General features: G+C 31.2%; 1 protein-coding gene across 1 annotated transcript in view; it reads right to left on the bottom strand.

The window, feature by feature from the left end:
• The window catches only part of LOC125073968 (cuticle protein 7), a 41049-nt gene that overhangs the window by 7923 nt on the left and 10685 nt on the right, over positions 1 to 22441 (bottom strand). Inside the window, exons 3-4 of the mRNA XM_047685100.1 lie at positions 3550 to 3687; positions 970 to 1047 (exon numbers count right to left, since the gene is read on the bottom strand). Coding sequence (XP_047541056.1) covers positions 970 to 1047; positions 3550 to 3687 — 216 coding nt within the window. The remainder of the gene's footprint in view (positions 1 to 969; positions 1048 to 3549; positions 3688 to 22441) is intronic.

The following is a 22441-nucleotide window of genomic DNA, read 5'->3' as shown; positions in this document are numbered from 1 at the left end:
TTATAAAAAAAAAATCGATTTAATTTTACAGAAACAGTCACAAAAGTATACATTCCACCGAGGCCATCGACGTTACCGAATCACTTTGTCGACGATATTTAATAATATAAATATATACAAAATAATGGGTTTTTTAATTTTTGTTTACAATTAGTTGTCATCCTCAGCTTTAAGAGTTGATCGTCTTGTGTTTGGTAAAAAAGTAACCTTGGAGTTCAAGCTTGATTGATACCAAATTCGGTTTAGTGGTTTGGTCGTCAAAAAGCAACAGACAGATAGGCAGAGTTACTTTCGCATTTATAATATGAGTATAGATTAGTATAATTTTTTGTTTTTGATTAAATAATAGTTTATACAAAGTGAGGACATTATTAAAGGCACAGTTTCGGCTACTATTTCTTTATAATGAGAAGTTGCTATAAACTTGTGATTATAAATTATGTTTATAATTGTTGATACAAATTACTTATTACATTATATTTATTAATTATTGCTCTGTCCTGGATTTCCACGGGTCGTGTTATAAGGGTATCCATAGAGCGTTTATATTGAAGGACAAAGAAACCAGAAAAAAGTCTTCATTTTTAGGGATAGGTGCTTAACTGGCTTACACAGATACCTTATCAAAGTTGTCTGGCTAGGTACCACTATCAGATATTCCGTTCCCAAATTGTAATATTTAGTATTTTTGTGTTCCGGTTTGAGTGTGGGACTGAGCGAGCCACTGTAACCACTGTAACTTGTGGTGACCCTCAAGTGGCTCCTTTGCCCGTTCGCATACGTGTTTAATATATATATATATAACTCTGACTGTTACAACCAATAACTATTTTGTAACCCACTTCGTATATCACTCGAAACATTTTGATAACTGATTTTCAAGTGGTTCGATATTTTTCGTATTCGGTTCGTTCGTATGTTCTTACAGAATAGCTCTACAAAGTCTACATAGATGAATGAAATACTTACATCATGAGGACCAGGGTGTGTGGGGGGTGGCACGTAGGTCGGTCGTGGAGAGGTCGGTCTATAAGTGGGTGGCGTTGGCTGAAAAAAATAACAGGTTATATGCAACAATTATTTGTAAATTTTCTCTAAACGAAAATGTGCAACAAATACTGTTGCCTGCATGTACATGTATGTAAATTTTTAAATTAAATATGATTTTATAATTATAATATAATTGTAATATTTTTTTAAGCCCAGTTTTAATAAAATCGATTTATAATAAATTACATATAATATGTGAACGTGCTCAACACGTATTATACCGCCAAACAGCAATACTAAATTTATTTGAATTTGGTTTAAAGGGTTAATAAGTGTTTTTAGAAGCGTAAGAGCTATATATTTAATATTTATACAGTGCTAGTACATTTGTTTTGATAAACCATAGACCAAATCAAATCCGGATGTCTGTCTTCTATTTTACATTAAAAATAAACTGATATTAATTACAATGTCTGAAATAAGCTAACTTGAATATAAGTATATATTGCTATTGTTTAGTACCTTACATGACAATATACTTGGTTACCACCAATGGCTTCGTGCCAGGTAGCTCCAAGCAGCAAAGCTTAGTACAGTTTTGTTTAGGTTTCTAAGGTAAGCCAGTATAACTACAGGCACAAGGTACTACATTTTAGTTCCTAATGTTGGTGGCGTATTGGCGATGTGAGGAATGGTTAATACTTCTTACAGTACCACTGACTATGGGCGGTTTTTTTTTCAGTCTTATAGAAAAATATTAATTTACAAATATAGAGATCCACAAATAAAGTCAAACGAATTATTATTATGCAAAAAACATAGATGGCGCTGGCGAATGAACAGACTTACAGAATACGGATTGGAGTTTTAGGCAATTAACGGATTATGTGACAAGAAGTTCATCAAACTTCAAACCTTATAATTGATGGTTTTATCTCACAATAATTAACAAACATCAATACATCGATTGTTGTTTGTTTAAAACGCGTAAAAACCGAACAATTGTCTTACCCTCATTGTGATACAAACAATGTGTTGCCTTGGTCCATTAAGGCCCATTCATATGTCAAAATTGTTTCACGATTGAAATTAGTGACCTTGAAAATATTTAAATATCGTATGAGAATGTTCTTTTATCAATTATTTATTTAATTAATATTCATAATTAGGTTGTTTTACATTTAAAATAACTACTATGTAGATTAAAATATAGATACCATTGCAGTCCACGTTATATCTCTAGCTTATATGACAGATCGCATTATACGGGGTCGACATTCTAAGAACAATAATATTATATCTTTTTTTAATCAAGAAATTCTTATTTTTCTAAATAATTTTTAATAGACATACATTTCCACATGTGAGAAAAAGTCACATTTAATCGCTATTTTATTAATTAAGTAAATATATTCATGCTGTGGTTAGTTTGACAACCCGCCATTTTTATCAACCTCTAATGTACTAAAAGCGCGCCAAAACTACTTATACTTTTTCCACAGGTAATAAAATCATAAGTTCAATTATAAATTTCTTAACAAAAGGAACGTTCGATTCCAGTAGACGTATATAATTATTGGTTTGAAATACTATAATTAATATTATAAATTATGATATTACAAATAATTTAATAATTATGATATTAATAATAATTATTATTTGGTACATAAAAGAACAAAAGTTTCTGGCCCTGGGGAACTTGGGTTCATAAGTGAAAAGGAGCAGAGACCACACAATTGCGTAATACGAGGTATTTTGGGCAGTTAATCTTTGTTGATAATGTAATGTCGCATTGGCTGATGTCCGTCAGAAGGACATAATTATCACCACCTGAAGGTGATTTCATGGCTGTGTTATTTTATTATAATTTGGGAAAAACAGTATAATAGAACATAAGTTACTCGTAAATACTATTTCACACACGTATTAACGTGTCAGTTATTACTAATTCAAAAATTAAATATAATTTATTATCTGTGAATTATTTAATATTTATACGAAATGATGGATGGAAAAAAAAATTGTTACACTGAATTGACCAATAATTTTATCAAATCCGATACCAGAATACTATATTAATTTATTTTTAAGTGTTTACAATTATTTATTTGTTTTAAATATTATGAAATACTTATAATTAGACAGAAAAATGGGTCCAAGGGAAATAGAGGAAAACGAGGTATAGAATTTTTCAATCGCACATGCCGATCATAAAGGCACGCCCATTCACGTTAAAATTTAATTATTTTTTAGTAAAATAAACTTAACAGATATACATAATTGTATTTATATTTTTATTGCTTGCTTTACTCTTAGTCGTCTTAAGCACACTAAGACATCTTGTAAGAGTACGCGTACGAGCATCACTCATAAACGTCGATAATTATTTATTTAACATGGAGGGGCGCGCCTTGGCTCGTAAGCCTTGGTACTACAAGAAGTATTAACCATTATACCATACTAGATGGCGCTAGCTGTACTCACACAAGTATACTATGACATTAATTTTATATTTACCAACAATACTAATAGATAATTAATCAGCTCTGTTAGACTTACCACTCTAGTATTTCCATTCGTGGGAGGGAAGGGAATTTTCGGAGGCTCGTAAGTATAGCCCTTGCTCGGTGGAAGGTACTCGTTAGCTGCCAGAGTTGCACTGATGTGCACGCAGACTACAAGTAAACTGAACCACATCTGAAATAAGTAATAAATAAAATTGATATTACAATTTCTCTCTTTGACCACAATCAAAATATACTTTTTTCAAGTTGGCTATTGAAGAAGAACTTTTCAATCGTAGTTCTACAGGATTATAGTAAATGTAAAGCTACTAATGGTTCAGAATATAGATACCTACTACCTATAAGAATCGACAAGAAACTCATTAATTACTCTTTTCTACCATTTGAATAAGAGAACGATCGATCTAGTTACGTAATGTAATGCAGAAAAAACGACGAAATATTAAGATGTATTAAGCGTACCACGAAATTCATTGTGAGATGAGCTAGACATTTGATCAGTTGGATAAAAGTAGACAAAATAGGTGGACTACGTCCTAAGGTTAGATAATGATGACAATGATGTTAAATAAAATTTCAGGTGATTATCGGTTGGACTTACGCACAGGCATATAAATATATATACACGTATTCAATGCGTACTTTTACTTGGTAGTGGGACTTCGTGCAAATCCGTCTGGATGACACCCACTCATCAAACAACAACATTTAGTATTGTTGTGTTGTGAATGAAAAGATGAGTGAGCCAGTATAATGATAGGAAAAAGGATCATAGCTTCTCAGTTCCGAAGCTAGTGGCGAATTGACGATGTAAGAAATTGATAAAATTTCTCACAGTGTCAATTTAAATGGGCTTTGGTGTTTACCAAGACTTACCATTAGGTCACCATTTGCGAGGGTTACAGAAGTTAATCATGATTATATATTGAGACACTTGTTGCATCTTATGTAAGTTTGAAAGATTCTCAGAAAAAAAAAACGATTAAAGCATATCCCTAATGATTTTACATTAGCGATGTGAAGAGTTTTTCTAATAATTTAGAAAATAATTACAATATAATAAGATACGTATTAAGTCGTCGTTATAGGCCTCGTCATTTGATTTATGTGGAAATTTAAACGATATAAATTATTCTTTCATAAGACGTTCATTAAAATATGTACTTTTGTGTTACTTCACTCCTGTACTAACTTTTCTGCACTCCCTCGGTACATAGAATATTAAACTTCTCGCGTTGTGCCCGTCTTTTGTAGAATTTTAAATACAAATTGGGGTTTGAATTCAGTGGTGTTGCTCCGGGTGTCCTATTATTAGTAGTGTCATGAGGGTTTGGTAAAGAAGAATAGGTACAAACATCTCACTTAACCAGTACGTTCATACAAACGTTCAAAAAAGGATTACAACTGATAATTCCAAAAAATCTTACACGGTTGGGTAACCAATATACTGGCAAAAGTATTCCAAAGGATCAGATCTTAAAAGGGTAAATTCATTTCACATGTTGATGTAGATAAAGATTACAAATGAAATAAATTTTGTCGCACATGAAATCACGGGGGACAGCTAGTACATACATAATATCAATCTTTACAAGCAATTCCTGTTAATGTTTTACAAAATAATAAGTAGCCAATAACTCTAATATATATATACATATGTACAGACATTAACATGTATGAGTAAACACAAGGTATACTTAACGAATGATAGAGTGCATCTTGGCCACGAGCGGTCGTCCTTGCACTATTGAATCATTGCATTATTTGTATCGACAGCAAATACTATATACATTCTTATAATAGAAAAAATAATAATAAAAATGTTAGCTGATTACTAAAAGAGCTGATTTAAAAAACAATTGTTCTCATATATAAAAAAAAACTAGTTTCTGCTTGCGGTTTCACCCGCGTATTAGGGAAGGAGGTCAGTCTATGCGCCCTGTGTTATTCCAGGCATATCTATATCTGTGCCAAATTTCATTCGGATCCGTTTAGCCCTCCTGGCGTAATTCAGTAAGAAATATCCATCATTCAAATTTTCTCATTAGTAAGTTTTCCTTACCAATGAAATGTATCCAATCTTAAAGGAGGCGAGTCGGTAAGTTTGTACGCGATAATATCAGAAACTGTTCGTCCAATTTCAACAGTACTTTTTGCATTAGATAGAGCGTTCATTAAAGAAGATTGTGTGCTATATTGACTTATTTTATGTATTTTAGGAGTAGAGTAATTCAAATTGTGACGTAATGGACGTAAAATGGCCGAGCCGAGATGGCCCAGTGGTTAGAACACGTGCATCTTAACCGATGATTTCGGGTTCAAACCCAGGCAGGCACCACTGAATTTTCATGTGCTTAATTTGTGTTTATAATTCATCTCGTGCTCGGCGGTGAAGGAAAACATCGTGAGGAAACCTGCATGTGTCTAATTTCAACGAAATTCAGCCACATGTGTATTCCGCCAACCCGCATTGGAGCAGCGTGGTGGAATATGCTCCAAACCTTCTCCTCAAAGGAAGAGGAGGCCTTTAGCCCAGCAGTGGGAAAATTTACAGGCTGCTAATGGACGTAAAATGAATACGAGTACAATTTATGCACATGAAAGCTCAGCGATGCGGGTTTTGAATCTGTAATATTAAAATAAGATCCACATCTTCTAGCCACTGGGTCATCTTGATTTAAAATCATTACATATTAGCATTGCATCGCTCTCCATCAGCTGATGCAAGTCGCTCTTTGGATGTATAATTACATTAGTCAATCATTAGTATAATTATACATTAAAGTTAATTGTACGTATAGACGTGTCAATAAGATTCCGCTTTGAAATCTTCATTTTTTATGCAATCGAAGTTATGAGTTTACTACTAAATAATTCGATTTGAAAAGTTTATTTGGTAGGATAGGGTTAAACCCTATCACTGTTAATTACTAGGATTGTCTTTTACGTTTGAAATGTTTTTTTTTGGATGTGAAACATTTAATGGCAGATCTGATTGACTTTTGTGGTTGGTCGACGCGCAAATAACTGCGTGACTCTAATAATTTCGTAGTCTCACAATTGAAATTTCCCAGACATCACTTGACGTCCCATTTTTTATATTAAATGATTTTTACGTTAAAGGCCTTACTTTAGCAGAAATACCATAGTTCTTTAGGTTCGTGATAATTTCGTTTCTTATATTCGTTATTATTATAATTAAATTAATACTTATTTTAGGAAATAGTGCAGTTTTGTTCGTTAACAAATATAATATAGACACATATCGAAAGCAGACGACTTGATGCAACATTTATTGCAACCGATTTCAGTCACGACTCGAAATATGTTTTTTTAACAACATACTATCAACATACTATTTTTAATAACATCTATTATAGTTTTAGAAGTCACGATATGGAATATATTATACTAGCTTAAAAATCATTCGGAATTACCCCTTTATTGTTGAAATCTTTTCACTCTTCTTTAAAGGCATTCCTTAAAAAAATATATACGTTATAAAATAAAATTATGTTTCGAATTTCAGTGCATTGATAGTCAGGATAAACAAGTGTATAGAATGATTGCTTGTTGACAAGTAAAACAATATTCGACCACAAAAAGAGATATGTACATAGCTTTTAAATTACATAATTATTCCATTTACCATTAAAACAATCGAAATTCGGAATAATATTACAAAAACCTCTACATTAAAGTCAAAATCAAAAAATCTTTATTCAATATAGAAGCAATATACTTGCCTATTGAATGTCAAAAAACTACCACCGGTTCGGAAAAACTTATCAGTATTTTTTTTAATGTCTTTTATTACAATTATAGTTCATAAAACAGTCTGTCTGTTTCCACTGATTATTTACCTGGGTAAATTTTCAGATCTGGGAACAGCGAACAGGGAAACGCAGCTGTCATTCGACGCGGTTAATTACAAATATATTAAACATTCCCATAAAGTTATTTGAAATATGGGTTTGTTACATAAAAGTAAGAACCTATGATACCCCCCTGCTAAGATCTCTCTTATGTGGGGTTGTTGGTTACACATGTAGGAAACATTTTAACGATGTTTTCCTTCACCGAGCACAGCATAAATTACAAACAAAGCATATTAAATTGAGTTTTGTTTCATTGTTTAAAAAAAAAAGTATAGGAGAACAACAACTTCGGACAACATCACATTTTTTTTTTTTTATGGCATTGGTTGGTGGACGTGCATATGGGCCACCTGATGGTAAGTGGTCACCACCGCCCATAGACAAAGGCGCCGTAAGAAATATTAACCATTCCTTACATCACCTATGCGCCACCAACCTTGGGACCTAAGATGTAATGTCCCTTGTGCCTGTGATTACACTGGCTCACTCACCCTTCCAACCGGAACACAACAATACAGAGTCCTGTTATTTGGCGGTAGAATATCTGATGAATGATGGTAGAACATACATTACTCTGATCCCAATGTAAGTAGCTAAAGCACTTGTGTTATGGAAATCAGAAGTAACGACGGTACCACAAACTCCCAGACCCAAGCCAACATAGAAAACGAATGAACTTTTTCTACATCGACTCGGCCGGGAATCGAACCCGGGACCTCGGAGTGGCGTACCTATGAAAACCGGTGTACAAACTACTCAACCACGGAGGTCGTCAAACTTATACTGAGCTAAATTACGTAATTACATATTACAGATATATTTATACAGACCAAGTGTGATAGATACAAAAATATAATCTGTAATCTTTCTGTTGACGTTACGTATTCCCATAAACGTATTGTATTCAACGATTGTCCGACGCTTGCACATGACTTCACTTGTAAGTGGGAAAAAATCCAAACAAAAGAATTGTTCGCGTATTGAACTAAGTATTTAGCGTTTTGACACGGTAATATCGTTTAAAATGTTACACGCTAGTATGCAAGGTATATTTACATAATATACTATATAACATTTTATGACGTATTATTTGCAAATTTAATTACATATATAATGAGTACGGTTTAGTGGCAGCGCTTGGTGTTTGGGTTTAGGCCATTTAGGGGGTAAATTCTACTAACAAATGACGCAGCTATGACTTCGAATTGTAACTCACGGTCGATTCTACTAATTTTTTTGGTTATACCACATCCACAGGCTTAAAGTTTCCGGTGCCGATACACTTACATATATTATTCTAAATATAGATATATTTCTTGTATTTCTAGATATAGGTAATTCTACTTACCTATATCGGTTATTAAACGATCTCAATTATATTCTGATCAAACTATCGCCGAACTTCTGGATTGTTCTGTAGAATAGAACAGAACAGGACAGCAACTTTAAGGATTCGATTCGATTTCGATGGCGTCCTGGGCCGAATTTAAAGGCTTGGAAGCCCGGGGACAAAATTGGGAAATTGTTTGTTCTTTGTTTATATGAAAGTTTTTCTGTGTTTGAACTGATGCTTATTCTGATCTATAAAAAATGTCATAAAGTGGACCTTTCTCTTGGAGGCAGCTGGCCTTTATAGCTGAGGCTTGTCACTCACAAATTTAAAGATTTAAGTCGTAATTTTAAAAAGGGTAAACTTCTTTTCCGGATTTGCTGTCAAGGTTAAGGGGTCAATAGCATGACATATGCAATGCGAAAATATTTATGTCCGTCTAAATGGTCCGTATTGTCTATGAGGCAGTCAGATTTATCCCATCGGATTAGGGAATTGTGTTCCCGAACACATTCGTGCACTACGACATGACCTGCGTAGTTATTATCCTTAAGATTGCCTCTTGGTGACATTGATCAGACATAACATTCTTAACAGGAAGATGTCTGGATCAAAAATCAAATCAATAATAATATACTTTACTCAAAGTAGGCTTTTGAATCGTCATTTCACAAAATGAAGTGAAGCTACCACCGATTCGGAATGTAGATTCGACCGAGAAGAACCGCACTCGTTTCCAACATTCAAATTACAAAATTATGTTAGTTAGATAGAATTATGTATGTACATAACATATAATTTTGCTGTTATAAATATTCACGAAATTATTATCTTAAAAACATATTTCAGAACGAATTGACTATAATTAAAGACTTGGGAACGTGTTACATTGGACGTAAATAGATTCGTGTTGTAATGAATATAAGAAAATACATTACATTATCCATATCATCTGGCTGAAGAGGATCGGATCGTTGCAACAATTCTCATAGCTCGTCCGAACAATGAATTGGTCAATTTAGTTGATAAGGTTTGGCTTAGTTTCATTGTTGAGCGAAATATTAAAGCTTCATAATGTAATTCAAGTCCTTTTTTTAATGCAATTTCATCTTAAGGTTCTTAATGACGGTGTGGTAAGCAAATAAAGACAATATTATCACTTACAAAATATTCATTAAATATGTAAAAAAAAAACCTAATTTTCTGCGTGACATTATTTTGCGCGCGAATACTTTAATTGAATTACGTCAATTATATTTAAAATATATTTATAATAGAATGTGTGATGTGTGTAATATAATATTTTTATGGAATATGTGTTAATATTATTTTTAATTTCGTTTCATGTACTATGAAACAAAAACATATTATATACGTACATACATTTGTACATGTTTAAGAAGTGTTTTTTTTTTCTTTATACGCAAAGATCAGCCTCTATTCTATATGTAACTATGTTCGTCGAAATTTATATAAATTTATTAATAAAAAAAAATACGAAATTAGAAAGCAACAGTAAAAAATATTATGAATACATAACTCCCTTTTGCGTTTCATTTAATAGACCTACGTAATAAAGTGGAATAATTTGTAATAGTAAAAGTTAGTTCGTGACCCGCCACGCCCGAGATTAATGTTGCATCAATCGTGATTCCATTCCGCGGTTTAATGTCAAAATGTCCCTAAACTTTAAAAGATTGACATTAAATTATATTAAGCAATACTAAACTGATATGATATTTAAGTTCACGTTTTAAATTGATTCATTAATTTGTATGGATATATTGAAAACAATTAAGGCGATGTGTTGTACTATTCTGTAAGAATTCACTTGAAATCTCACCCGTGAAATATTGACTACTTACAGTGACACGCCATATTGATACGTATGTACTTTTAATTTTCTAATTAATACAGTCAGTGTCGCTTACCACATTTCGACATTACAGGCTCGTATTCTGAAGTTAGTTTCGAGTTCCATCAGATTTATTTTAGTAATGCTTAACTGAAAGGTCACTAACCAAATAAACATAAAACTTATATCAGAAGATACACTACGATTCCGAGAACACCACCCATTTTAAATATAGACTACTGATTAATCTGCCGTTGCATTGCACCCACTCATCAGATATTCTACCGCTAAACAACAGTACTCAGTATTGTTGTGTTCCGATTTGAAGGGTGAGTGAGCAAGTGTAACAGGCATAAGGGACGTAACATCTTAGTTCTCAAGGTTGGGGGCGTATTGGCGATTTGAGAAATGGTTAAAATTTCTTACAGCGTCATTGTCGATGGGCGGTGGTGAACACTAATCATCAGGTGGTCCATATGCTCGTTCGCCAAACTATTACACGAAAAACAGTGACGATAGTGAATGTGTTGATATGCCTTCAGAGGTCCTTCAACCCAACGGTAGGCGTGAGGATTGGTGATACACTTCGCTGGTGACAGCGGCCAATTCCCATCACCAGCTTAAAAAAATTGTATATACGGCGCCATCTTTGTTATTAATATAATGAAGATATATAATTCAACTGTAACATATATATTATACTCATACACACCAACTTAAGACATTTTCATAATACATAATAATAGTAAATAAATACCCAATTGAGTAATAATTAAATGAATAAATTAATTTTTATGCAATATTTTAAGTCGCCTTAATTTTTTTAGAAATAATAATTATTAATCAAGATGGCTTCCTTGAACGGATACATTAATATTCAACCACAAAAATTTAATTATGATATAATTAGATTAGAAAGCGTGTAACGATAGTTTTTACACGCAATTATTTAATTATTTGCTGTGATCTGTGAAAAGGTTAAGCGATCATAATAACCGCCCCTTGTACGAAAATTGAGTGACCAATTCTAGTATTGCCAGAAAAATAAACACAATTCGCTCAGTTTCAATTTTCTCTAGTGTGTATAATTTTTCGTAATTGTTATACAGTCAAAACATTCTTATACCATTTTTAAATAATGCTACGAACAGAATTGATAAATTATAAACCATGGAATACACAGGACGAATTATTTCAAATGCTTGGGAATCCCTTTGTTAGGTAATTTGTAATATGTTGACCACTTTCAGAACATGTACTTGACCTGTATTACATAAGCTCAACTACATATGCGGCTAATCTCTGTTAAGATTAATCTTTGTCCGTTGTTGTGTAATAGCTAATCTGTAAGTCAGAGTTTCACATACATTTTTATGACAATAACAGATTTTGTAAATATAATTTGAGGAATATTTCTGATCATAGACAACGGAATTCATACGTGTTATTTTATGTTTTTTTTTTCTTTAAAGTAATTTATTATTTAATGATAACGATATTCATTAATATTAATATTAAAGGATTAACGATTAAAATTTTATAATATATATTGGACTACATCACATACATTACTCTGATCCCAATGTAAGTTGCTATATCACTTGTGTTATGGAAAATCAGTAACGACGGTACCACCAACACCCAGACCCAAGACAACATAGAAAACTAATGAACTTTTTCTACATCGACTCTTTTTTTAAATGAATTCAATGAAAACGACCGAATCTCTTTCCATGTATCGTTTCAGGTCTGAGTAATTAATTTTGAAAATGGTGGATTTTAGACAAATCAGGTGTAACGCTTCTACATGGAATAAATATATTGATTTTGATTTGATGGTAGGTGGTGAAATTTTTTAGCGCTTGCAATTCAAGAAGTATACCATTCCTTAGTAACCATTCCTTAAATCTCACCGTGCCTTAGTATCTAAGGAATTATGTCTCTCGTGGCAAATTAATCATGTTTATCAGTGTTGTAAATTATGAATGGGAACTGTCCTCTATCTAACCAGGCGAGCCTGCATGCACTTATATTAGAAAAAATATTTTCATTGCCTTTATATAGAATGTTGTTTAAAATTATGTAATGTAATATTTATATAATAAACCAGCTGTGCCCGCGACTTCGTGCGCGTTGTGTGAATTTAAGTTATTTGGATATTGTGGCGTGACTTTATTTTGATTCTATATATAATTCTAAAATAAAAATAGCCTTAGTTACTCCTTATTACATCCGTTATCTGCCAGTGAAAGTCCCGTCGAAATCGGTTCCGGCTGAACCGAGATTAGACGGAACAAACGGACAGACAGACAGACAGACAGACAAAAATTGTAAAATACATACATATGCATTTAGTAAAAAGGGGTTATTTTAATATTGCAAACAGACACTCCAACTTTATTATATGTATAGATAACAACTTTAAATTTCCATTTAAAATATTGTAATATCTGCGTTTTTTTAAACAAAATACTACACAAATCACTCTAAGCGATGATGGAACATTTGTTTTTGACAACATAATTATATGAAATAAGAAGGTTAAGGTTTCATATTGATAAAATCAAGTAAAGCTATAAATAACAACATCAAATTGAAAAGTGTTCGTATAGTTTTAAAATATTTAACTGGAGTTATGTAATGGAGTAATGTAATGTAATGGAGTATGCTAATGCTATCTGGAGTTCGATTTCAGTATAGTCAAACAATTTATAACAATTGTTACTAAAATATGTTCAAATCTTTTTCATTCAAATTATGATAATACCTTTTAGAAAGCGCTTTCGGATAAGTATGAATCAATCATCCGATTTTTTAATTTAAAAAAAGACAAAATAATTATAGTTTATATCAGTGTGCTTCGTCTGTAATCACTAATATTTCTGTGATTCGTCTTGAAATTGGAACTGAGCCAGGCACCAGTATATAATATAGATATATATATTAGAAAATGTATTAAGTAGAAATTTATTATCAGATATCCTGCTTGGCTGTCTATATTATTGTATTTTTGTTATTACATCAATAAAAATTTAAAAAAAAAACTGGTTCAAATGAAAGCAATATCGACCGTAGACTACTTTTATTATAATATGCAAATTTATTTTATATAAACTGAGTCGTTTTACCTAAAATTAGTTGTATTCAGTTAATTATACCATATGAAGGTACTAAAATGGTTTGAAGTCATTTGCCGGTAGCTTATCTCTAAATACATTTTAATTTTAAAATTTTATTTAATCTGTACGCAATTGACCGCGATTTTTTTTCCTTTATTTGGCTTTTATTACGCTGTTACTTGTCAACTCTCACTTTTAAAAATAATAATAACGCCTTTCATTTTAATATTTTTTTATTTATTTTATCATTTTTTTTTTCCGTAAAGTTAATAGCGCGTGAAAAATAAATGAGCTTTTTTTTATGTCACCCCTCTTTATAAATTTATAAAACAATAATTAACTAAATTATAAACACCATTCAGAACAACCATTTTAATCTGTTCTTTGAAAATCAAGTATTTTTTTTCACCAAAATGAACTATAACATTGAAATAATATACTTAAAGCAAAAAGAAAATTTTATTCTTTAAATCAATTATATGCAGTTGGCAACACTTATTATGTCTGTGAGTCGTGCTTTTAACCTCTATTATTATTAGTGTAACGATGGAACTCATAAATAAAATATCTAAAGAGGTAAATGTATGTTGCAATCCTTGTAAAAATAATTCGCGCCATAAGCATTTTGACACATCATTCAAAATGGCTGTCATAAAGCAACATAGAGCCCACAGCTTGTAATTAAATAATCATTATTATTTAAGACCAACGCAACGAAACTCTCACGATGGATTATTAAATATGAAGGAAAATATCGTGACCTTTATGTTATTTTTTTATCTATAATTTGAATAAGAGATCGCATTACGTATGATATAATAATACAATTTTAATTAAGAGGTCTTGCTGATTTAATTTAAAAAAAGAACGAAATAATGGCTGTCGAAAAATCATGTAACTTGAAATTTGATACATAGTATTATTATGATTAGTAATTTAGATTTAACTATCTACTTCCTTTTTTAAATTAGTTTTTGAATAAAAAAAGACATACACGCACACATACAAAAACTTAAGCGGATATCAGTGTAATTTGCTATACTCTGTACAAATAAAAACTAAATTTTTACTTTTATAATACATGTTATTTAATAGCTGGAAGCGCTTTGATAATGCTTAAAAATAAATATATCATTGGACGAGACGTTGCTGTCGGGTGATTTATTTAAGCTGTATTTCTAATAATTACTATAAAGATGGGATTGGAATTTTGAATTGTTTATGTCATATAAATAACAGCCGATCTGATAATGTCATAATTACTTAACGAAAAACAGTAATAAATAGGTAATAATAATAGTATAATAGGTTAAAGCGACAAGGTACTTCGTATTTGTACGCAAGTTAAAATTGATTATATAATATTGTAACCTGAATGGCGATATAATGGCAACAAAACCTAACGCATTCAAGGGTCAAGGGGTAACCTTGGACGCTCATCAATGTAATGTAAATTATATATAAATTTTGTTTTAGTAATAAATGATTTTGAGGATCTGTTTGTAGGTTATTATTATCAATAGAGTTTGTGCTTTTGGTTCATTTGCAGAAAAATAAAATTTAAAGATGTCATCAGTTCGGAATGAATGAATGAGTTTCTCACATATTATTGGGATGAATGTTCAAGCTCCTTAGCTTCTTATTAAAAAATGGAATTCAGTTATTGAATTTTTATAATAATTATGTACAATTAAATTTATGAATCTTAAATGTCAAATAAATAACTCCACAGTTTTATAGTATCCATACAATATATAGAGAATAATATATCTTATGTGTAAATGTTTTATATTTAAAGTTGAATATATCCGCGGAATTTTTGTTCACCAACGAAAAGCATGTATTCACTTTGCGGAGTCAGGAACTTAGGAACTTGTATATAAAGTAAAAGCGAAGTATCACTGGAGGATAACGCCCTCTCTCCCTTAAAAGAGAAGGCTTAGGAGGTTATCTATTACGCTATTTCAATGCGGGTTGGAGGAAACACATGTGGCATAATTTAATTTAAACGAAACACATACAGCTTTCCTCACGTTGTTTGAGTTATAAACACAAATAGTAATTATAATAAATATATCTATTACGCCGTAATTACGAGTACCTACCTATTTTATTAAGACGTCCCAAAGATAGTTGAGGTCAAATATTATTATGAAGGTTTTAATATACTTTTATCATGAGATTTTCATTCAATGAGTACGAAATTAATTATAAATACAATAGGTGCTTAATTTGAATACGCGACCTTTAATTAAGACCCGAGTTCTTTCTACTGGGTCATCATGGATATACGTACATAGTTATCAATACAACTAACTCTAAGGTTGGAATACTTTACAGATGAATAATCGAACCTCAGACTTACTTAATAAGGTTTAGAGGTTATTAAGTAAAAAACATTTCAAGGAGCTAAATGTTAATAGAAGTAAAAAAAGGTTTTGCTAAATTAGGTAATCATGATTGCATTTTAACGTTTTTTTCTAAGAACCTCGTCTGTCTGTCTGAATGCGATAATCTACCAAGCGGACTACACAGACTACCAAGCGGATTATCACACGGCTTTACCAATGATTAAAGGGCAAGGCTTAGGTTCGAATTTAACCTGAACCTGCGGCTTTACTCGTGCGAAATTTATAATACTTTACCTATAGCACACAAGTCGGCACTCCTCATTTCACCCCTCGAGAAGTTAATTGAAATAATTTAGCTTATGTCTCGAACTATCTTCATACCAAATTTCATCAAAATCGGTTCAGCGGTGTGAGACAGCAGAGAGAGTTACTTTCGCATTTATAATATCAGTATGTATAGATTAAGGTTCTACGTAAATTGGCTGAGGATGGTGATTGGTTGGTGGTATTGTGTCAGAAAAAGTCATGCCAACTTATTGGCATAGCGTTTACGAATAGAGCTATATGTATTACTGTATAAACGTTTAATGTACGATATAATTCTATTCAAGCGAATCCAGGACGGTAGCTGGTACATATCATTAACAAAATATTTTTTTTAAGTGTTTTAAATAGTAAGATTATGTGATTGTTTATCTCCTTATAAACATTGAATTTCCTTGCTGACCGTACGGAACGAAGTAATTTGTCCATCAAGTCGATTCCGTAACAATGACCGCTCATTGCAGTAATTATGCGTTTTGGCTGACATCAGTGTGCCTTTGCGCGTTTATGTAACATTGCGTTTAGATGTAAAAAACATTACGTAACAATCACATTATAGTTTTCGAAAAACGCACAAAATTTAATTCATCTCGTGTTCGGATGTAACATTGTGATGAAATCTGCACAGAGCTTTGTGACAGACCAAGAATTTAAACATATATAAAATATTAAACTGAAAAAATCTACTATTAAAACAACAAATGCCTTCTACTTCCTACTAGATGTAATTGTGGTAATCGACTTCCAAAAAATTCCGAAGCATAGTCCTAAGAATATGCTATAACGCTATTCTTGAAGTCGGGTGCAATTTTCCTAAATGGTTAAACACGATATTAATCATTAACTCAAACCAAGAACATGATAACACGTAACGATTTAAAACCGCAGTCTTCACTTAAAATCTACATGTATCTATTGAACTATTATACTAGAAATATTTAACAAAAAAATACCGACCTCTAAGACAGTAGGGTATAATAAAATTTCACTCATTTTTTTTACATGTAAATGAGACCATAAATGCAAAAAATCTAAATTCATAAATATCCGATATATAAAAGTATTTAGCATAAAAAAACAACAGACATGAGAACCTTCTATTTTTGTAATCGGTTAAAAATACCCTATAAAATTTAGTTCCCAAAGGTATAAAACTTTACATACCTCGTATTTTACGATAAAAAAAAACATTCTATAAACAACAATTAAAGCACAAAAAATACAATCGAAAGTCGTAAAGTGTATTGAGAAGACAAAATCAATGAAACTGTTAATAAATGGTTTCAAAGCGACGTAAATGTAATAACAAAAGCGCTTTCCGCTGAATCTGGATCACAAAGTTACCGATAAATATCTCGTTTAAGATAAAAAGTTATTGAATGGATTTAATTAACGAAATTACGCGTGTTTTTTATAACTGATTCCCTTATCGGACTACGGCAAAGGAGAAATTCGCATGGAATTTGAAATTGAGTTTCTCTTCATTGTATTTACAATTACATACGAGACATTTATTTTCCTTTCGTAGGATAGCAAGGACGTCTATGGGTAATCATTTAGTTATAACTGACTTGAACCGGTTAATACCGGAACTTAACATGTATTTATAAACAGGGAAAATAGACAAATTAGACAAAATAAGGTTTTACTTTCTTCTTTGTTTGGTAACTAAAACGAACAGATAGGCGAACGAGTAAAAGATTCACCAGATGGTAAATGGTTACTACCGCCCTGTGTCCTGTGTATTTACACTTGCACAAAGCCCTATTAACAAGTAGAAAAAATATGTTCGACAAATAATATTTGCTTACATCAAACTTGATTAATGATTGTAGTTGAGCGAGTACTATTTTAAAATGACGATTTATCAACTCTTTATTACTTGTTCTGTTCTAATAGTTATAAAAAAAGTAATTTTACAACTAACGAGTTATCGACATTTATCATTTTTTTTTTAAATAACATTTTCTTTTATAATTTTTTTTTATTAGTATCTATGTACTACGATATTTATCTAACCTAACAAATTTAAACACATAATGCGTCTTTTAATTTTTAACGTCATATTTGACTTTTGGAAATATTACATGAAGACGTCAAATGGGCCTCCTAATTTTACCACTTTACATCATCACCAACCTTAGGAAGTTAGATGTTTAATATTTATGTAGTAAGGAATCAATCCATCAGCCAAAGAATTTTCAAGTAAAGTTAATGTCAGGCAGGCAGGTAGATAAATAAATAGGACAAGGATACCTCTTGACTACCGTTTATACAAACTGAAAAAAAAACTTAAAGCAATCAAAGACTGAGTTCAAAGAAATATTTTTTAATTGCAATAATGTTTGCTGAGCAATATTATAAAACATGACATTCTCTAATTATTCCTGACTCAGAATAATCAAGACCGTAAATATTACAAAGAATAATTCACATTTAGATAAACATCGTAACCTCAGACTCCAAATATGGCGTTGAAGTCAATCTAACTTTACAAAGCCTTGCGGAGTAGACCTTTGGGGGGCTATAATTATAAAAAAAATGGCGTAACTGTGTGATGTATGAATCAGAACCCTCCTGGCGTGATGAATCTATACTACGGTTAAGTCTATTTACAAATCGGTCCAAAATAATCAACAGTTTTCAATATGGATTTGTGAATAAATTCCATTTTGAATGTCAGCGAAGTTATCGGAACTTTGGAATTAAAATTAAAGTGGATATAAATAATTAAGAGGAATTGTTGGAAGTGTTGTGTTTTATGAATAAATATATATTAATGAAGAACTATTTGCAGTGCGTAACATAGCGGAGATATTTGCAAATCGTATGAATTATGTAGACTTTGGTTTGTTTATTTACACTCATTCTACGGTTGAAATACAGTTTAAATCATAAATATAGTAAAATTATTATATTTAACTTTGCCGATTCATAAATGGAGTCATTTGTAAAAAATACATCGGTAAAGAAGGCATATTATTCAAAACAAGATTTTATTGATGATAAAAAAGCGCGGAGCTAATACTTGTTGCCTTCCAGGCAAGATGTATTATATAATTATTGTATTTAACAAACATTACTTTTGTTGTAAAGGAGTAAATACTGAATTTCTTGTCGGTTCTTCCCGGTAGAATCTGCATTCCGAGCCGGTGGTAGCTTCATTTAATATAGTTTGTTAAATGACGATTCAAAAGTCCTTCTAAGTCCTACTTGAATAAAGTAAATTTTGATTTGGATTTCGATACATTATTATTAAAATAATAATAATTATTATTATTATTATTAAATGCAATGCAGGGTCGAATCAATTTTAACTTTACTCAGAACCAAAATTAAAGACGATTTAGGTCTAGTATAGTTAAATATACCGCTTGTTAATAACTAGTTACTGAGTTCGATGATCGCTTCAAGCTATTTACTTGATTTTGTGAGTGTACGCCACGACATATTATCATTATTGCATGTAGCGATAGTGATGCGCATATACGATATTAAAATATATCGATAAATATAAAATATCAATTAATTATATATTTTTTTTATTTCCTAGTTTATTTAAGATTAGTATTTAAACAATTAAATTATCATATATGCAAGTATAGAAATGGTTTTAAAAAACAAAAATTGTAGCAAAGTAATATATTCTTGTATAGTAAACTATAACTAATAATGTTTACTTCACATGAGTTATTAATAATAAATGAATTTATTAATAGACAGTTTTAATTGGTGGTGGGGCCTTGTGCAGACCCATCAGGTCCCATCATCTCGGGTTATTATCCACTCATAAAAAGTTGTTACGTAAAACGGTAATATTTAGTATCGTTGTTTTCTGGTTGTTGGGTCAGCGTAAGTGTCTCTTTGTGGTGGGGACTATTTACCATTAGGTGACCCGTCCGTCAATCTCAATATATGTATATGTATATATATTGTTCTGTAATATTTAATAACGCTCAAATACCTATTAACAAAGTCGTTTAGGACGTTTATTGTATTATATAAAAATATATATTCATAAAACATCATAAAAGTTATAAAAAAAGACAATTAACGGAATAATTTAAGTTTTCTATCAATACCGATTGTATCTAATAACTCATAAATTTGAATGACAGTCGATAATATCAATTTCAAATAATCGAGTTGGTATCATCTAAGTCTATCGCTAATCGATTTTTTAATGGTAAAAACATCGATTAAATTGCATAATCTGTTATTATTGTACTAGTTTTTTTCATTCCGTGAGAAGTCTCCTTTATTTATTTATTAGGAGATTTTCTTGATATTCTAACATATAAAAAAAATGAGTACTGCTTTAATTGACTTTATGTCTCTTCATAACATTTTTTTTAACTGATAGTCTGTACTCGACTAGGGTATTGTTATAACTAGGTCAATGACTCCAAAGGTGGATATCAAATTAACAAATCAAATTAATAAAATATTCATTCAATTCAATATGAAAATCTAAATGAAAATACTTTTGATTAATTTAAATAAAATATAATTATCAACCAAGAAGAATCGCCAATAATTTTCGATACTAGATATCAATATTAGATACTACTTTTCACCCCTAATGTTATATAGTATATAAAGTAATAAAATAATATATAAAGCTGAAGAGTTTGTTTTAATGCAATAATTTCGGGATCTACCAGTCTAATTTGGGCATAACTTAGCCTTAGATAGCTTATTTATCAAGAAAGGTTATAGACTAGGGTGTATAACGTTGCTACGACCCTTAACCGCGGGATTCATTTAACGCGGATGAAATTGCGCGGAGCGGCCTTTTTGATTTATATTTATGTAACTATCAGACAACTGCGCGTTGCTGTCGCTTCGTCATGTTGAATAATGTATAATGTTTAGACAAAAACCTCTGAAAGACACTGAATGGTACAAAATAAATATTTACAGTTATATATCCAACGGTGATTGTATCATGCACGTTTAAGAACAGCGATATGTTTTATAGATTAAGATAAATAACAGTGAGCTATAAAAAATATTTATGATATTTAACGCAACAATATATGTAACTGTTTTCGTAATGTAAGCGTTTTTATATTGATACTTGTATCGTTTAATGGTTTTACCGATCGTCATAACAATTATATAAATAAAAATATATGTGCGGTATAAAATAGTATTAATAACAAGTAATGTAAATAATAGTTTGGTATTTAAATACGAATCATTCGATAGAACATGTGGGTTAATATCCGAGCCAGCACAACTGCACTTTCTTGTAATATTTATCTAATGGAAAACTTCTCGAGGAAGCGTACACGGGATTTAGAGATCTGGAAGCCTAGGGGCAAAAAAGTAGTGGAGGTCTTAATTTTAATTTTATCTTCACAAACATAGATCGAGCAAAACACAAGAATACATTTTTAGATCTATATCTTTCTTGTGGAGGCTCCAGAGGACGAGCATCTAACCCTCAAGAAGGCATTGGTCCGATAAAATTTTGTTACATATTAAGTGTGTATTAACAGTGTGGAGTAATCGGCTTCAAGCCTTAAGAGGCGCGATTTTAGACGTTGCACGCGCGATTTTTGCGTTCACGATTACGCCAAGTCAATATTTTTATTTTGTTTTCTATAATTAAGATAATAGACTATATCGTTCGGATGATTTATGGTGTTTCAAAACTTTTATGTTTTTAACTGTGGTATTGCAAAAGCTGGGTTAATTTTTTTTCAAACCGCGATTGTACTTACTTGCTGGTGACTATTCCTATTAAATTATTAGGAATTATCAAATTTTTGGTTCAAATAACAATATAATTAAAAAGATTGTAATTTTAATACCGAAAAATATAAAATTTCAACATTATTTTTTTATAAATAATATCTTCCTTTAAATTTTTTATCAACTTAGTGAAAGTATAATTAATGATGAAGAATTATCGATGTCGATAAATTGATTGACATCACTTAGCGCATCGTGCAATATGTAATGTATGACGACACTAAGATTTCTAGAAACTTGAATTAGCTAGATTAATATGGAAAAGACTGGGATTTATATTTTATCACAATGTTTATGAAAAATTATATA

Source organism: Vanessa atalanta, chromosome 26, assembly GCF_905147765.1.
Source record: "Vanessa atalanta chromosome 26, ilVanAtal1.2, whole genome shotgun sequence".
NCBI classification, from domain to species: Eukaryota; Metazoa; Arthropoda; class Insecta; order Lepidoptera; family Nymphalidae; genus Vanessa; species Vanessa atalanta.
The sequence above is the reverse complement of the archived record's forward strand: the minus strand, read 5'-3'. Positions and strand labels throughout refer to the sequence as shown.